The sequence below is a fragment of the Psittacula echo genome (assembly GCF_963264785.1).
Source record: "Psittacula echo genome assembly, chromosome: 7".
In the NCBI taxonomy this organism is placed as follows: Eukaryota; Metazoa; Chordata; class Aves; order Psittaciformes; family Psittacidae; genus Psittacula; species Psittacula echo.
Window position 1 is genome coordinate 21,571,535 of NC_137740.1, and position 18,568 is coordinate 21,590,102.

General features: G+C 49.6%; 1 protein-coding gene across 1 annotated transcript in view; it reads left to right on the forward strand.

Moving 5' to 3' along the window:
• LMX1A (LIM homeobox transcription factor 1 alpha) overlaps positions 1–6,139 on the forward strand; it is a gene marked incomplete at both ends in the record, with an annotated part of 42,421 nt that extends 36,282 nt beyond the window's left edge. The window contains 6 exons of the mRNA XM_080623374.1: positions 293–525; positions 4,871–5,040; positions 5,193–5,270; positions 5,378–5,447; positions 5,581–5,751; positions 5,979–6,139. Of these exons, the coding sequence (XP_080479500.1) occupies positions 293–525; positions 4,871–5,040; positions 5,193–5,270; positions 5,378–5,447; positions 5,581–5,751; positions 5,979–6,139 (883 nt within the window). The remainder of the gene's footprint in view (positions 1–292; positions 526–4,870; positions 5,041–5,192; positions 5,271–5,377; positions 5,448–5,580; positions 5,752–5,978) is intronic.
• Positions 6,140–18,568: the final 12,429 nt, after the last annotated feature.

The window sequence follows — 18,568 nt, forward strand, 5'->3', positions numbered from 1 at the left end:
TCGTCCTTTGACTGTGTTCATGGTAAGCACCTGGTAACAGGTCAACTAAAAATGCTAAAGTTGACCCAAAGGCAGCAATCCCCACTGGCACAGGGCAAGCTTGCAGCACGTGTTACTGGGTGGAGACAGTGCCACTGTGCCCAGCCCCTCGATGCAATCAAAGTACCACCGGGGTGACACAGTGATCCTGTGATGCCCATCTCCCTGCCACGGGTCCCAAACACTGCGCCACCTGTGGGTGCAGCCGCGGTGCTGCCGGGCATCCCAGCGGGATCTCCTCTTGCTCCCGCAGGCTCTTCGCAGTGAAGTGTGCCGGCTGCCTGGAGGCCATCGCTCCCAGCGAGCTGGTGATGCGAGCCCAGAAGAGCGTCTACCACTTGCGCTGCTTCTGCTGCTGCGTCTGCGAGCGGCGCCTGCAGAAGGGCGACGAGTTTGTGCTGAAGGAGGGGCAGCTCCTCTGTAAGAGCGACTACGAGAAGGAGCGGGAGCTGCTGAGCTTGGTGAGCCCGGCTCTGTCGGATTCTGGTAAGGGGCCACCCGTGCCCAGTGTCTCCCTGGCTGGTCCTGCTCTGAGGCCCCTGTGAGTGCAGTGTTGCTCGCTAGAAGCAAGGTTTGGGCTCATTACCCTGAAACTCTGCCCCATGGTCCAAAGGGAAAAGCATATTGCATTCTCCAACCAGAGCCTCTCCTACCTCAGTAGCAAGAGCATGAGCAGGTGCCCCAGGAGCAGAGGGGCTGCAGTGCTAGAGGATACTCTGGGAACCATCCCATTTCAATAGGCTCTTTCTGTAATGGTTTGTGCTCTTGGCTTGGGCAGCAGCACCCCATCCTGAGGGGCATACAACCTCTCCAGGAGCAGGAGGGAGAGTCACGCTGGCCAAAGGTGACATCTCTCACCTACTTGCCTTTGGAAACAGAGGCGCTGCCTCTGCTATAAATACACTGTAAACAAGAGTTTTTTTCTGAAAAAAGTCATGGTCCCAAGCATCCCAATGACTACCTTCTGTGTCCTTCCCCTGTGCCTCACTGTCCCAGACAGCAGACCCAGTGTGGTGACACTGCTGGGACACTGAAGAGCCAAGGGGGGCAGCAGGAGAGGTGGCACCTAGCTGGCACCAGTAGGGTGGGCAGGGGGCTGGCATCCTGCTCCAGCCAGGGTGTCACTGCCAGGTCAGGTTGCCCAGAGCATCATATCATCATTAAAATATGTATTCACAGTCAATGCTAATAAAATTTGAATGTTTCCCAGGAAGACAAATCTAGTAAGAGAGCCCAGGAATAAGAGCCAGGCGGGTGGAAATGATCTGCTAGCAGAAATCCTTGTGTTAACGCCTTCCCCGTGGAGCCCTGTTTCTTGAGAGGCTGCAGAACCCCATGCTGTGCACCTGGGTCACTCTTAGAAATCATCACTGGGGGAAAAATCTGCTTTGTGGAGGAAAAGATTTAACTTTGAAATGCCGTGCTCTGGGACGGGCTGACAGCATGCTGGGGGGATCCTGTCCTTTCCCTGCTAGAGCAAAGCATTGGATTTAATAAAATAGAAATCAGTGTTACAAGCCTGTTTAGGAGCTAGTTAGGTTGTCAAGGTGTGAAGCAAGGCAGGTCACAGACATGGCAAAGCCAAGTGCTCGCTGCCAGGCACAGGCAATGCTGCAGCTTGGAGCAGGTATGTGGGGGGACAGGGTGGTTTCAGTGGATATGGAGCAAAAATTGCGCAAAGCCCATATTTCTCTTTAATATTGTGCTCCCCTGCAATCCCACTTGGTTGAAAGAAAAAAAATCCTCCTCCCAAATAACGGTGATGATATTTAAACAGTGAAGAGTGAGACAATGGGAGGAGGTGCCTGAAGGCAGTCGGTGAGTGATGGTCCAACGCTGGAGTTGCTGGAGAGGCAGGAAAATAGCAGGATCTAGCACACTGGCGCTACCTCTTGCTTTAGCCTTGGGAAAGTCCTTAATGGATTGAAGAATTATTATTTTTTCCTTCTGGGATGTGCAGACTCTTTCAGTTAAAATAGGAACTGATGAGGAGATATCTTGCAGGAAAATAAGTGAATTGGCCACAGCAGTTTGGGTTTATTCCTAATAGGGGAAAAGGGCAGTTTGGGAAAGGTTGGGGAGCTTTTTCTCCCCAGCGACTCATCGGCCAGTGGTCCAGCCCTGCTGCCAGGGGCTCTAGCCAAACTGAGAACAACTAGCAAAAACCTCCAGGGGAAATACTTATTTAGGTGGAAACTCCAGCTGAGACCCAAGGGATGCAGAGGGCCAGTGTGGGAGTCAAAAGGGCATGGCAACCCCTTGGCTGGGTGGAAACACAACCCAAAGCTCCAGCATCCCCTGGCAGCTACTGGCTGGGGGGTCCCAGCCCTTCCTGTCTCCCCACAGACCCCATAGCTTAGCCCCACTGTTGTTCCTGCCTGGTTTTAGTGGCCACCAACAGTTTGTCTCAGGATGTTGTGTGGGTTTGGGGATGGTGGCTTAGTGGTGGCCAGCCCAAGTGCACATCCCACATGGATGCCCACCATGGGGCAGCTTTGCGCACTCCTGCTACGTCCCTCCTGGGTACCCCACCACCACGCTGGGGGATGCAGAAGGGGTGTCTCCACTCTGGCACTGGTCCCAGATGCCCTTCACCAGCAGTGTGCGATGTGCTCGTCCAGCCTCTCCCCTGTATCCCCCTTGCTGCTTTGAAGACCTCCGGCCTCCCGCCCCCAGCCGCCGCGCACCAAAGGCCACTTTATGAGAAAGCACAGATAAAAAGAGAGCCATATGTTGTCTGTAATCTCCCAAACCCTCGCTTCAATTACCTCCTCCCCTGAGCCTCCGCCGCCCAGCCTAAGTAAACAAGCCCCTCTGAAAGAGGACCCCACTTTCCAATTAAAAGTGTCCTAACGTTTCTCCTCTCCCTAAATCCTCCCAAGTGAGGAATGTCCCGGCCCTGGCGGCGGGATGCGGGCTTGGCGGGTCGGACCAAGGGCATGCTGCACAATATCCATTGCCCCGGCCCCTTCCCAGGTGACGTCAGGGGCAGCCCCAGACACTCATTAATTTCTCCCCCCTTCTTGGTGGGGAAAGGCTTGAAAGGGAGAGTTAATTAAAAGTAATACCCTGCCAAATCCGGCTTCACTTTTCCTTCTTTCCCTTTGACACTGGGAAGGATTTGCGGAGCAGGTGTTGTGTGGGGGGCAGGGCTCTGGAGGGCTGCTCCCAGAGGGTTTTCCCCTTGGCATTGGTTTTGAGCATCATTTGCTTGATGGTGTCCATGAGCCTCTGGCTCCCCCCTGCTGGGCTCTGCCCCTTGCAAACTGGAGGGGGCTGGGGCACTTGCCTCCCTTAGGATGTAAAGGGGTTCAGGCACTGAAATGTCTCCATTATTCCAATATTCCTCCTCCCAGTATTTGTAAAACTCTACCCTTCCATCAAAATTTATCTCCTTCAGGTTTCAGGAAAGCAGGCAGCTCAGCAGAGTAGACTCTGTGCTGGCACTGAGGAGGCAGTGGCAGCCACTGCTCAGCTCCATTAGCCATCAGACTCCACACCCAGCATCCCTACCACGAGGCTTCTCAGACCCACTGTGTTGCTATGTCCCTTGTTTTGGGACATGCAAGAAAACAGCAGTTTGCCTTTCCCATTGCCACTGCTGCCATGGGCACAGTGTGGCTGTGCAGGAAGCTCACAGCAGCAGCAAGGCTTTGTCTCCTGGGGGCCAGCACCTAGCGCCAGGCTGTTTGGGGATCACCAGTGTGAAGATCTCTCCCTGTCCCAGCCCGTCCAGCCCTTACCACAGGGAAGGTCTCTGTATCAGCTGGTGAGCCCAGGAGAGAATCCAGAAGCATGGACGAAAGAGTTAACTGTTACCTTAGAGCATTGTTGCTCCTCCACTGAAATCACTGCCTCACACTGTGCTGCAGAGCTGCTCCTGTTGTTCCCCATTCTCAACTGGGCTGCCACTGGATTTTGCTTTTCTGATGTGTGTGATCCATGATTAGGTCTTGTCAGGGGGTTCAGCCTGACCTGCTCTCACCATGAATTACTCTGAGCTAGGCTTACAACTCCCTGATGCATCCCCATCTCCCAGAGGCATAGCAGCCTTGGGACAGGACTTGGACGAAGCACAGCCTTGCAGCCTGCATCTGCATCAAACCAGCACCTCAGTTCTGTTATCAATTCCTGAATGGATGGTGAAGGAACTTTCTGGAAAAGGCTATAAGTGAATTACAGCTTGTGAGTGGGAAGGACCTGTGCTGTCAGACTTGCATTACAGCCGTCCCACAATGGCTGAGCATGCAAGACTGTCAACATGATGGTGATCCAGAAAATGAGGAAGGCTGGTAAGATGCTTTCCTGGAGCAGCTTCTGCCCAAAGGCCTTGCAGCCCTGCACAGTGGAGAGCAGCAGGGAGATACATACCAGTGCCTGGGAATGCAATGGAGCAGCACATTGCAGTGAGTACATTAGGGGTGAAGCTTGAAACAGCCTGAGCTTCTGGCTAGAGAGATTTAAAACTCCATGGAAAGGGGAAAATATAGGCCTGCTCACCAGCTGTAGAGCAGGCAGAGGTTTGGGTCCGATGAAGGGAAAATCAGGTGTCCTAGGATTTCACATTGCAGCTGTTCAGACTGTTGGGGCAAAGAAGAACCCAAAAGCACATTGGCTGGCTGAGCAGTCTCAAACTATGAGTCACAGCAGCTCTCACCCTCTCTGAGCTGCTGTGGGGAAGCCAGCCTCAAACCTCAGCTCCTCTCACACATTCACAGGAAGATTCCCACCAATGCCAGCTTAAGTCCCCCAGATATTTTTGGACATGCTGGAAAATGGAGTGCATGGCCTGTTGTCTGTAAAGGACCTGCTTCTTCTTCCCTCCTCTTAGGCAAAAGTGACGATGAGGACGGCATTTGCAAATTGGGCCAAACCACAGGGAAGGGTGCTGAGGATGGGAAGGATCACAAGCGTCCCAAGCGGCCGCGGACAATCCTGACCACACAGCAGCGGAGGGCATTCAAAGCATCGTTTGAGGTCTCCTCCAAGCCCTGCAGGAAGGTAAGGGGAGAAGTGCCCATGCTCAGCTGCCTTCAGTCCCTGGGGATGTTTTGGATGCTGAGCAAGGACTTGTCCTGGCTGCTCTGTTCCCTCCTAAAGTCCCCCTGAAAGGCAGAGTGGGCTGAGATGCTGCTGTCATTCCTTCCTCCAAGGTTCGGGAGACGCTGGCAGCCGAGACGGGGCTCAGTGTCCGTGTGGTGCAGGTCTGGTTCCAAAACCAACGAGCAAAGGTGGGTACAAGGGGTAGCCCCCACTAAGGCTGGTGCTGGGGCTCCCCTCCCACCTCACTTTGGCCAGGGCATGATTTCACCCTGGTTTTCCCATTCTTCTCACCCAGATGAAGAAGCTCGCCAGGAGGCAGCAGCAGCAGCAGCAAGATCAGCAGAACACACAGCGCCTGAGCTCAGGTACCCCGTCACACCCAGTTCTCCTTGCATTCAGGATCTCCTTATTTCCAGCCCTCTCTGGGCTTCCCAAGGGAGCTGGGCCCCGCAAAAAGCAGCAGCCCCACTGCATTGACAACTTGCTCTTATCTTCCAGCCCAGACCAATGGCAGTGGAAGCGCAGGGCTGGAAGGAATGCTGAACCACTACACCACTCTGCCCACACCCCAGCAGCTGCTGGGCATGGAGCAAAGTGTCTACGGCTCTGACCCTTTCCGGCAAGGGCTTACGCCGCCACAGATGCCCGGAGATCACATGCACCCCTATGGTAAGGCCCTGGGGTTTGCCTCTTGCCTTCTGCCCTTCACGGAAATGCTGGGCTGTAGTGGGGGGCTGTGTGGTGGAGGCATGCATGGGGATGCAGTGATTCTGGAAGATGGTGGTCCCTTCACCACTAAATCCTTACACTGCAAAAGCTGGGGGTACCAGGCACTGTCATGGTGCTGGAGGAGAAATAGGCTCTGAAGCCCTTCTGCTTCTTCCCTGCTATCCAAGGTGCCGAACCCCTCTTCCACGACTTGGATAGTGATGATACCTCACTGAGCAACCTGGGTGACTGCTTCCTCACCACGACTGATGCGGGGCCGCTCCAGGCACGAGTGGGGAATCCCATCGACCACCTCTACTCCATGCAGAACTCCTACTTCACCTCCTGAGCGTGACGTGGGCCCCAGCACAGGGCAGCCACCACTGCTGTGCTGCTCCAGGAGGGGCTGCAGAGCCCCTGGGGTTGGGAGGGAGGGGAAAGTGACACTGCTGAGATGCTGTCAAACAATATGTTGTAGCTTGGGATTCCCAAGGAGCGAGTTAAGTTATGGGTTGCATAGTTTCATGTTTCTCTTAGGATCCTAGGATTAGGGACAGGAGTGGTTGTTGCAGCTGGCTGGTGGATTTTCAAATTTCAAACAGGGAACCAAATTTCTTGTTTCAGCAGGAGGAAAGGCAGGGGGAGGCGGGAGCATCCCGGAGCCGTATTCCCTCCACACCATCTTCAGTCTGAACCATAGAAAGGGGAAACTGCTGATCTTCACGGAGAGAGCCTGCAGCATCAGCCAGGCTTTGAAATTTGAAAAGCTGAGAATGCCTTGGAGAAACAAGGGGAAAATTTCGCTTCAGGGTTTTCTCTCTGTTCCCTTGACCAGCTTGAGCACTCGCTGTTTAAACACAGGGACTTTTAAGATAGATGTACCCATGTGAATATAGAAAGCTAGAAACCCCTAACATCACCCCCGTCCCTGTGGACGGGGCTGTGTGTGTATGTGTGTGTGAATGGGCACACATGTGTGTGTGTGCAGAGCTGTGTGGCTGTGGGTGATGTCCTACACAGCCACACCTGCCAGATTGTATCAACAAAGTTTATTTCTAAGTCTATCAGAAATTTACTGTACAGCAAAAGTAACTTTATTTTCAGCGTGAACCATATTTAAGGAAACACTCAATGCACTTAAGTTATAAGATGAAATAATTTACTTTTTATAAAGGTTATGTTTAGGTTGCAAAAGCCCAGTGGCAGGGAAGGAACATCAGTTCATTTCAGGTGATAGGTTTGTATTTTGGGGTTGGTTATTTTTGGTGCTCTAGGGTTGCCCTACTGGTTTTGAGGTGCAATTGAAACCCAAAGCAGGGCTGGCTCCAAATACCTGCTCCTCTGCCAGCAGATTGATGGGGACAGCATGGTGGCCAAGTCCCCATCTAGACATGTTCAGTGTGGGGTTAGTGCAAGGTGGAAAACGCTGCTGGACCTGGTGGACATCCGGGCCCATCACGGCTCAGCCGTGCTTCTCTGCATCACCTCTCTCCTTCCCACAGCAGGACCCAGCCTGCCTCCACCAGCAACCCCATCCTGTACCCTCAAATATGGGTGCTAGACCAGTGTGAACTGCTGTCATGGCTCTGGAAAACACTGCAGCCTGTGTCACCACCCCTCAGGCAAAGGAGAAAGGAGGCATTTCCCTTCCTGTGTTCATCCCTGCCGGAGCCATAGGAACCTGGGGAAAATTCTCCTTAGGATCAAGCCTTCAGCTGACCCTCATCTCATCCCCACTCTCGTTTTCATGCGTTGTGTCCTTTTGTGCTGCTGTTCACAAACGATGTAAGCAACAACCTGTAAAGACATGCAAGTGACTGTGAGGCTCAAACACTGGCTCATTGCCACTGTACGATCTGACACTGAATGTAGCGGGTTCCAGAGATGGCTGACCCAGCAGGAGATGCTGACACACTGTCAGAAATCACGTACCAAGATGAAATTAAAAAGACAAAAAAATCTCTGAAAAAAACCCTACAAAAACCCAAACAGCCTGGTCTTTTCTTGCGTGGGGTGTCCTCTTGACTCTGAGTGGGAAGGTTTTGAATCATCTCCACAGTCAGCAAGGTGTTGGGTAGGGTATAGCAAGACCATGGGGGAAGCTTCTGCTCCTTGGGTTTCCTATACTAAATGTTCCCTGCTCTGGGAGAAAACCGGACCTTGCGGGTCCTCCGTGGCCAGTGGACAGATTGGTGGATCTAGAGGGTGACATCTATCCCTGGCTCTGTCCAAGGGTGGCAGTGAGGGGTTTGCTGGGAAGGCATTTCTGCAGGCCAGGTTAGCCCATAAGTGCTCTCACCTGGTCTGTTACTTCACTGTGACCACCAACCCTCCATGGTGGGGCCATGGGCAACTCTGAGTTAGGACTACCTAAAAGGTGTGGGTAGGTATTTTCCAATAGGAGCTGCTCTTATTCCAGGTCTCTGACATGGAGAGGTTCAACAAATGTGTACTGATGGTACCAAATTGGGGATACGGATTCACAGCTCATTGTCTGAGGTGTTCAAAATAACATGCTCTCCTTCCTGCCCTTCATCAGTCACTGCTCTGCTGTTTCTGTGCTATAAAATGTTTCCCAAGTCCAACCTGCAGAACAAAAATATTCTCAAATGGTGTGACTCTCTAAAGAAAACTTGATTTTTATTTTGCAAGATGTAGTTTCCTAGGAACAGCCTGGATTTCTTGGGTTAGTTTGGGGGGTTGCTCTATTTCAGGATAGAAAAGCATGGCACCTGACTCTATAAATGGCAACTGCTGCAAAACCCCGGAGCAGCCCCAACCCAGCAGTGTCCAGCTTGTTCCAGATATCAAACTATGTCTTGGGATCAGGGTGCTGGGAAGCCTGCTTGACCCAAACTGCTTGAAACTCCATTCTGGGTCATCCTGCAGCTATTTCTCCTTGCTCCCCAAGACTTGCTTTTAACCACTGCACAGGCTCTATTTTCTCTTAACAATAACTGTGATTACAGAACATCTCTGGGCCCTTATCTGGCCTCTGTTGCCTCAAATGTGAGCTGAAAAAACACAGCAAGAAGGATGGAGAAATGTCTGACATGTAGGAGAAGGCTTTCCACAGAGAAGTAAAAAAGCTGTATTCTAGTGCAAAGTCTTCTCTTCCTTTTCATCTGTGCCTGTTTGCTCATTTGAGATATAATTAGTGAGTCATTAGGTGAAAGTGTTTCAGGAGGGAGGGCAAAACCTTATAAAAGCAGGATTCACAGGTTGCCTTGTTTTGGGAGGAGGTGGGAAGATGTGCCCTAGGAAGCTGCCTGGCCTGATTTGTGATGATCTTGTGAAGGACAGCAGGGTAGATGCTTGTGTGTAAATTTTGCAGTGTTTCTAAAGTCTTTGCTCTTTCTAAGAGAAAATGATGTGTTGGAAAATTTCTTTCTAGAGACTGTAGCATTTGTGTGTACTTCACTCTTGCAAAGTACAAGGGTGATACCTGTTATAAGTGCTAGCATTTTTTTGACTGGTTGTCTCCAAACCCAACTTCTGGGTGGATGACACGGAAAGGCAAAATCCTGTATTTTATTTTGGTATTTTGGTGCAGGATTGCTCCAAAGCAGCAGGGTAAAGGGTTGGACATGTTCTGGCATGGGCAGGTTGGGGAAATTATAGCTTGAGATTTCTTTGTCACTAGGCTTGGTGGTCTTGGAGCAGTGCTGGCTGGTGCTAGTGAAGCAGAGGGAATTTGAGCTGGGGTTAGGCTGATAGTCACTGGTGGCTGGAGGTGGAGATGTGCCTTGCTTGTGGAAAGGGAGTTTATCTAGGGGAGATGAAGTATGTGTGGTGTGGAGGAGCTGCTGTGAGCCATGAAGCCAGCATCAGTCTGATCTGTAGGATTCAGCTGCTGGCAATGCCTTTGTTAGCACCACCCAGGTCTGCAATAGAAAAATAGATGTCTTCATTAATGGTTATTAAAATTGTCTTAAAAATTTCCCTTAATCGGATGCTTCTTAAAAAACATTTAAACTTGGGGGTTTTAAAAAACTTTTGAAGATAAAAGGCTTGTCTTTCCCACCCACAGCCATCTCCTATTTGGAAAACGTTCACCTACATCAGTCTGGTTTTCTATCAGCCTAACTATCAATCTACACTTACAAAATTGCTTCCCAGAAAATAAACCCTCCATAAAACCCATGGCATATAGACAGGCTGCCTACTTTTAATATCTTGCAAAGAAGTACTGACATGCTATAATAACAGTACCTCAAGGGGGGGTGTGTGTGTGTATGTATAAAGTTATTGTATACAGTATATAATTTGGGGAAGGATCAGTATTGTGGAAGGGGGCAGATCTTTGTCTAGTGAAATCAGAATTTATGGTCTTAAACCTGTCTTCCTTCTGCAAGTTGACCTGTGTGCTTGACACAGCCTAAACACAAGTCCAGCTTGCAATTGTGCAATGCAGTAGCAGATGTGGGTCCTCCTGTCATCTGGATTTCATATTCTGATGTGCCGTATTTCAGGATGTGGATGGATCCTGCCAAAGAAATACTGGCTAGGCCTTATATTCTGCAGGTGATGGAGTCACTGCATGGCAGATGACTTCTTGTCATGCTGGGTGGGTTGTGAGTTTGCTATGTTCAGGGCTGGACCCCCTGGGATGTACTGTCATGGTGCTGCTTTACCATGTTGTGCTCCATGTCTGAGCCCACTCCTGGCCTCTGGAGCAACTCCCTAAGACAAATGATGTCCTTCTTGTCAAAGCTAGGAAGAAAAGAACAAGGTCTGACACGAAAACAGGTTCTACCTTGCTCTCCGATACAAGGACAATGCCAGGAAAGTGTTGGGAGCTGACCGTTGTGTCTCTAGTGGCTCAAAACAAAGCTTCCTCTGTTCAGGCACTGTTCGGTGGCCAAGAAAAGATCAAGTCAGAGATTACTTTTCAGTTGAGGACACTGATTAGATGATACAGATAGGCATCTAGCTCTGAGTGATATCATGTTAATTAACTTTCTCTTTGTGAATGGGTGATAGAGGAGCTTGTGGCAGATGCAGACTGGAATGAAACTCAACATGGTATTGGCCAATACTGGCTGGGTTTGAATCTGGAGATTTAAATCTTGATGGTATTTTCAGTTATTTGTGGAAGACTCATAGTGCACAGACATAGAAGTTGGAGCAAGCAACCTTCCTGGAAGTGTGTGACCTTGGTAGCAGATGCTGTCTAGATGAAGGGTTGAATCCTTGCCTTGCTCAGAAAGTCCTGGCTCAGCATTTAAGCAAAGTTAGTGAAGCTGTGGTGGCTCCTGTCAGCTATGATATGGGCATGGGGATACCTCAAACCGAGTAAAGAGCTTGATGTAATGGAGATATTAATTTGTGAACCCCAGTGCACTGCTGCCTCCGCTGCCCATTGGTGCACAGGGTGTTTACAGGCTGGCAGGGTGAGGGCTACTTTCTTGTGTAATGTGAGCACTTGTATATAAGAAGAACCTGCAGAAGACTTTCTTGTGTACCTGCACCAGTGGGTCATCTTTCTGCACATGTGAGGTGAAGCAGGCACAAATCCCAAGGAAACCACAGGTAGGGTCTTTGCCTGGAACTGGACATGGGAGGTGGCAAATGCTGCTTTTTTGTGGGGAATATAACAAAGATTCAGTTGCTCCGCTTACCTTTCCAGAGTGAAATAATTTGCCAGATGCTTGATACCTACACTAATGCTGTTCTGGTACAGTATGTCACTCATCATTAGAAAATGCTTGTCCTGTGACACATAATAAAGCTCAAATCACTGAGGATGAGTGCCTTTGCTTTGCAGTAGGTCGGTGAGCAAGATCCCGGATAACACCAGCTGTCCAAATCTGACTTGCATTTCCTAAGTCTTTTCTTCCACTGCTAATCATCTGCATGGAACATTCATTAAAAACAAAAAAAAACAAACAAAGAAAAAAAACCCTACACCTTTATAAAATGATAAGGACTTGCAATGGAAAGGCAGGAAAAGGGTTAGAAGCTCTTCACGTGTAAAAAGGTGAGTAATGGTTTCCTATCTTGTTGGAAATCAGGCTAAATTCTTGTCTCCATTCCTTTGAGTGGCAATGTGTTGGTCATGAAAAGGTTATCTTGTCAATTGTAGACCTTCTAAACACTGATGTGGAGGCTGACGCGCTTGCCTGATTGACGTGTATAAGTTCACAGGCTGGGGACAAGCATATCCAACTGCAAACCATGTCAAAACACTCCAAGTGATCAAATACCGACAGCACTTCTGGTGAACAACAGCAGATTCCCACTGCCTCAGGCCCTCTGAGCTGCTGCTTCAGAGGGGAGATCAGATTTCTCCTCTGATGACCCTGAGAACAGGGGGCTCATTCAAAGGGTTGCTTGGTGGGTTGAACTGTGGTCTTGGAGCAGACTAAATCTGTGGCAGGAGGCAGGCAGACCCTGTAGCACAGAGATGTAGAGTGGTGGTGTACCTCAGCAAGCATTGCCCTAGGGTCTTTATCAGTTTGATGGCTTCAAGTCAGGTGGAGAGTCAATGATCATTTTCTGACCAGTTTTAGTTAGGGCTCTTAGAGAGCCCAGACAAGATTAGTGCTTTAGAGAGCTCAGCTTTGGTATCTCAAATCAACACTCTGAAACTGGCTAGCCCCCAGCAGCTCTGGCTCTCCTCTTGCCTCTGTTTGTTGCAGTACAGATGCAATAATATCTGCCTTGGAGAGGAGAAGCTGGGAAGGGAGGTATCCGTGGACCTTGGGCTTCCCTGTGCTTTCCCGAGAGCATCTGTGAGGAAACAAGTCTGTGCTCAACACAAGCTCAAAATACTTTGTAAGCACAGAGAGCCCTGAGGCTGTGCATGAGAGTGAGGAGGAGATGGGAAACAGTGAGCAACTACCCATTTGCTAAATGAGGCAGGGACCGTATGGAAAATATAGCATGAGATCATGGAACTAGAGATGTAGCAGAACACCTGTGCCTTGGGTGGCTGATTACGTTGTCCTGACAACCTTGCACTAGTGTCCCAGGCTTGCAGGGTTTGGCTTTGCAGCCGCGTGTATGTAGGTATTTGGAAAGTAACTGGAGAACCCTTGGGGAGTTTGGGAAGAGGAGACTGGTGAAACTCTTCCAAAAGGATTAGCTGGAGCATGCCAGAAGCTATAACTGACTGTTGGCTGCTCTATCTCCTCCTGGAGTAGGCGGAGAAGTGAGGAAGGAGTGGTGACATCCCAGTGCTGCCAGCAGATGACCTGGGGGCTGGGGCACATCAAGCCTCATCCCATGGGGCAAAGAATGCCTTTGCAGGAGCTCTTCAACAAAGGCTGGTGTAGAAGAGCTGGAAACAGGGTGAGAGGCTCAGGCAGCACACAGTGGTTAAAGGACAGTAGCAAATGTGGCAGAGCAGCTCATCCGAAATACGGGATATTAGCTGCAGGCGGGATCAGGACGTTAGGGAAGATGAGGCAGTCACTTTTGGGTTAAGAGAAAAGGACCAGCTCCACTGTGGGTGATCAGGAGGCCTGAGTGGCAGGGAAGTAGAATAGCATGGCTGGTGTTTGACCAGTGGCTTTTCCACATCAATCTGGGTTACCTGATAGCATGAGATGGGGAAGGGACGCTGAATCTGGAGAAAAGTATCAGTGAGTCTTTGTTGAAGAGTTAGACCCATGAGGATGCCCAAAGGCAGATGTTACTCTCAAAGGCGTTGCAATATGTTGGGCAGCAGTGGGGGGACACATAGCCTATGTCATGCCCAGAAATAGTCATATAAACTGATCTGCTTGGCTTCTTTCCTGGTCTTTACAGTTCCCACTAATTAAAAGCTAATCACTTTTTCAGAAAGACTTTAAGTGCAAGCAAACTTATTCAAGATGATGAAATTGCCTCCTAATTGATTATTCCTGCAGTTTAACAGCTGCTTCCCTGACTTGCTTAGTTTTTCCCTTTCTCGAAATACAAATCTGCTGTTGATATGACCAGCTCACCTCCAGCCAGGAGCTTGTGAGGAGCTAACAAATGTTTGCGGCAGTGCTGGCTTCTGTGAAGGGGTTGACAGAAGTGCCTAGTGTATTAGCTAGGGCTAGAGCTGGTGGGGAAGAGCTTCCCCATGAAACATGAATATGCAGAGGAGATGATGCATTTTCAGTCTTCCCCATGATGGCCTCAAAGCTGTGATGTGCTGGGGGAGGAGGAAGAGTCTTGTTTCATCCCACTGCCCTAGGCCACCTGAGCTTAGGTGCTGCCTGACTGCGTGCACCCAGCCAGCCCCTCCCGATAGCATCGGAGTGAATACAGTAGGTGCTTTGTGGTTGAGGGGGATCTGGTTACTTGGGAGCAACTCTGCTCCTGGGGAAGATGATGGCAACATGCTGGGGGGAAGCAGGGCTTGGGAAAAAATTACAATGCCAGTTTGTGAATTACTCCAAGATTGTTTCAAGGTGCTTCCTAAGGAAGAAGTCAGTGGGCCCCCTGTAAGGCACAAGGGCTTTATAGCAGATTACCTGATCTGCATCTACCTGCTCTTGCTGTACTATACCTTGCTGTTATATTCTTCATGCTGTGCTGAGTTTGCTGTGCTATACCACAAGAGATATGTATTCCCTTTTTAGATGCTATTACAGGTCTTGCTCTGCATTCCCAGCAAGGCTAGTGTGGCTCTTCTTTCTTTCTCAACAAATGTTTCCACCTTGCTTTTCTGCTCAGATAAGGCTTATACAGTTACCTGCCCTACACCTCCTTGCCAAAATAATTTTGGGGGTGTTGTCTAATTCCTGCCAATTTTCATAACCTAAAACATAGATTTCTGTGGGTTTTGCATAGAGAGGCTCTGAAGTGATCTATACATCTGTCCACTACTTCTCTTCCCCTCCATGCAGAGACCTCAGTGTGAGCCCTTACTGAATTTCAGGAATTGCATTGGTGAGCACTGTTATCTATGTCGCACCTGCAGCTTAGGTGTGAGACAGGGGCTGTGGCTGCCCACCAGTGGGATGTACAAAGCCATGGAAGATCAGGCTTTCTGGAAGCTGGGTTGCTACTGAGTCCTGGCCAACAGGTTTTTCTGCCTGAGGAACCCCATGAGTTTATCTCAGCTGAGCTGAGACCTGTGAGCACACTTGAGGTGAGGGAGCTTTAGAAAAGATGCATTGCTGCTACTGGCTCATTCTTTCCCTCTGTTGGGACACCTGGCCAAAATGGGTGAGGGATATGATGTTGTTTTTTGGCCTCTCATACAGGTGGCTGGTGTCTTGGCAGGTCATAACAGCAAGTCCTTCAACCTTCTTTCTAGCTAAATGTCTTGCTCTCCACCCCTCTTTTGGCAGCAAATTCTAGTGAATGTGAGGCTGAAAGAGTCCTCTAGAGGCTCTCACTGAGAGTTTAACAGTGCGCAAACTTCTTTCTTTGGTGATGTCTTGAGTTGTCTTAATGTGATAACTGCTCCTGGTGGGGTTTTCTGTTGCATGGGATGCTTCAGGAGGGAGCAGGACCCTTAGCTAGAAGGCAAAATTCTTGGGAGGTCTGTGGGAAATAGAGCAGTGAAATACAGAGATGGAGATGAAAATTTGCCATCTGGTACAGAACAAACCAACTGCAGGGAATATTCAACACATACAAATTTGCTTCTGCAATGTGTTTGCAGTCCTGCTGGTACAGGAACCCACTGTATGTGGCATCTCAGCTTCTGGTCCTTAATAAAACCTACAGTGTACCTGGAAGCTTCACCTTTGTCAGTGATGGGAAACTGTTCGGTGCTGGGCAGGTTGCAGTCCTATTGTTCTGAGCTGTGCTTTTGGTGTGCTGCATACTGGTGGGTAATTGGTGTGCCACTCATGCAGCAGGCTGTCTGTCTGGGGAGAGACACTCCAAGCTGCTTTTCCCAGGAGGGTGCACCTGGTTATCCTGTCTGTTAACATCCATGGATTGGAGGACACAAAATACCACTCTCAACACACCACCTGCATGACGCAGCCCAGACTGAGGGCTACCGATAGCCAACCGATAAAACTGTCCTCAAAACCACAGTGACACACAGACTTGGGCAAACTTCCTTTGCAGGGTGAATGGATCCAGTTTCAGTGTTAATGGGTTTCCCAGGATTTGCAGATGTGAATTATTTGCATTCTTGACTCCAAGGTGAGTGCAGGTGCATCAGATGGTCCCTGTGAGCACCCCTCTGGTGTGCTGTCCCCACTTCTTAGGGCACAGGCGGCTGGGCAAGTGCACAGAGCTGCTATTGTGCACTGCTGCCTGTGTGCCAGCTACCTGCCAGACAGCCCATTGGGTGCTCAGGGTGTTACTTGGTGCTGTCTGAGTGACAGTGCTTTTTACAAAGGAATCTCTCCTTTATCTCCTCCAGGAGAGAAGCAGTTTACGGAGTCAAAACCTGAGCCTGGCCCTTGGGCTTTTGGTCAGAGGTCCAAGGAAAACAGCCTTTGCTTTAAATCACCCTCCTTGCATCTTCTGTGCTTAAACTCCAGAACTATTTAACAGGCTTCAGCTTCTTATAAAGTTTCTGTCAAAATGGATTAGCAGCAGGCTGACAGATTGCTATTACAGCCCCAGTGAACTTTTAATACCTGCCAGTAAGTTCCGTGAGTCCCTTAAATCCTCCTGTGGATGCTTGGGTTGGGGAGCAAAGGCTGTAGTTTATGTGGCTTGTATTCAAGGTACCTCCACCTCTTTCCAAGATGTCAGCATTAAGAAATGACCTGTAAGGATTTCTGACATTATGTTTCCCAAGGCCTTAAAATTACTTTCTCGATGCAGATTGCATCCCCTCTCCCGATGGGATGAGGCGCTTCTGAGAGAAGGATTGGGGCTGAAGGTCCCCCAGCAGACTTCAGGCAGAGGAGTGGCAGCAGCACATCTTGGCTCCTGCCTGTCCAAGGAAGTATGTTGGCATATGAGCAAAAGCCGGGGTGATTTTGGGTGGGGGGAGCCCTCAGGGGCTGCTGTCTGTGCAGTCTGATGGCCAGGATCAAAGCATCACCCAGGTGAGATGAGCTGTTAGCTGCCTTCTAGGGAGGCTTGGCTTGATCTATAGATGGCCTGCAGTCCAGGCACTCCAGCAAGCATCAGAAGGCTGGTGGGTCTAATTTCTGCCTTTGTGATCTTTTTATTTTTTTTTTAATTCCTTATGCTGAGTTTTGCATCCATGTGAATTTTGAGGCACCTGTTCCTACTACTGTCACCAAAACTGAAGCATCAGTGTAGAGGTGAGCCAAAGAATAGCTGTCAGATGTCCACATAGTGAGGTGGCTGCCATGTGAAGGAGGCATTGTATGACAGCGGGTGTGCTGGTGTGGGTAACTGTGTGGTGGTGCAACCCAAACATCTTGTCTCCAGGATCCCTGTGTCCCTGGTGGGTACCAGCATGCCTCTCACAGCTTTATTTCACCTTCTAAGTCCCCAGCTTCTGGAAGCATGGAATGTGCAGGAAGATATTTGCTACACTGTATAGCTTCCAGCTGTGGAAAAAAAGCTTAGAACTGCCTTTGCTGAACTCAAAAAACAGAAGTTACCTACTACTTCATTGGAGGGCACATGAGTTTTGCATGCTTAGAACAAAAACTGGAAATGGCTTTTGACCAGGATCTTTCTAACTGTATCTGCATGTGTTCTGCTCTTTAGGTTTCTCTTACTGGGATGCATGTTGTCCCAGTAGGCAACTTGCATCCAGAGTTTCATTAGCCTTTTGAAATGCCATCTTTCTCTTGTGCGGTGTTGGACGAGTTTGTGTAGCTTGGCAGAGATACAGTTGTTCAACAAAAGTCTGCAGCTGAGCAAGATGTCTTGGCATGGCCAACATATCGTAGCTGGTATTTTGGCCTCCTGCCTGCAGGATGTACCTCAAGGCACCCAGCAAGTGCTGTGGATGTGGATGCTGTGTACCCCACTTCCACAGGTATGCCAAGGTGGTGTTTTATGTGGTTCAAGGTGGGCTTTACAGTTGCCTTATACTCTAGCCAAAACTGGACCTCTGCTTGGAGCTGCACATGTAGCTGGCAAGAGCTGGGACACAGCAGTCCCTGTAGCAAATGTATGACAGATGCAGATGCAAAGGGGAGCACCTTGGCAATGGAGCAGGATTTGGGGTGCTTGGGGAGCAAGGTCCAAATTTGCTGCTGCTTGGAGAGATTTGAGCATGAGAGAGAGAGACAGACCTTGGTTGACAGGGGGTTATCCTAGCCCTAAGCTCCTTGAACTGGGCTACCTTGGGCAGCTGCTCTTTAAGCATCTTTGATATTTTTTATTGTACAGCAAAATGTCTGGGTTTTGGAGGTTTGTTTTGTTTTGTTTTTTTTTTTTTTTTTTTTTTTTTTTGGAAGTTGGGCTATTATCCTTCCAATAGCAAAATACAAGCCCAGAAGAGAAAGGGGTGAGGGGAGAGAGGGAGTAAGCACAAGAAGGGGGCCTTTGAAGTGAGCTGCCCAAATGAAACGTGTGACATCAGAGAGATGGCAGATAGCTGGCAGAACAAGGCTGCCTTTGAGCCCTCCTTGAGCCCAGCCAGCACGCACTTTACACCCCACCTCCCAAAGTCGGAGATGAAAGATGCCCCAGGCAGCCTGCCTGACCCCATTGCCTCTGCTATCTCCACTTGATTGCACAGTGTTTTGCTCCAAACAATTCTTCACTGTCTGGGCTGCACAGGTGAATCTCCCAGCTTGGCTTGTGAGCAGAGATGCCACGCATAGCAGGGCCGCTTTGTTGTGGTTGCTCACCTGCTTGTGGGGTGGTTTTCTTAGGATGGACATTGTTCGATAGCAGGGCATGGAGGAGAGGTGGAAAGGATGGGGCAGGACTGGGCAGCCTGGGCACAGGAAAAGTT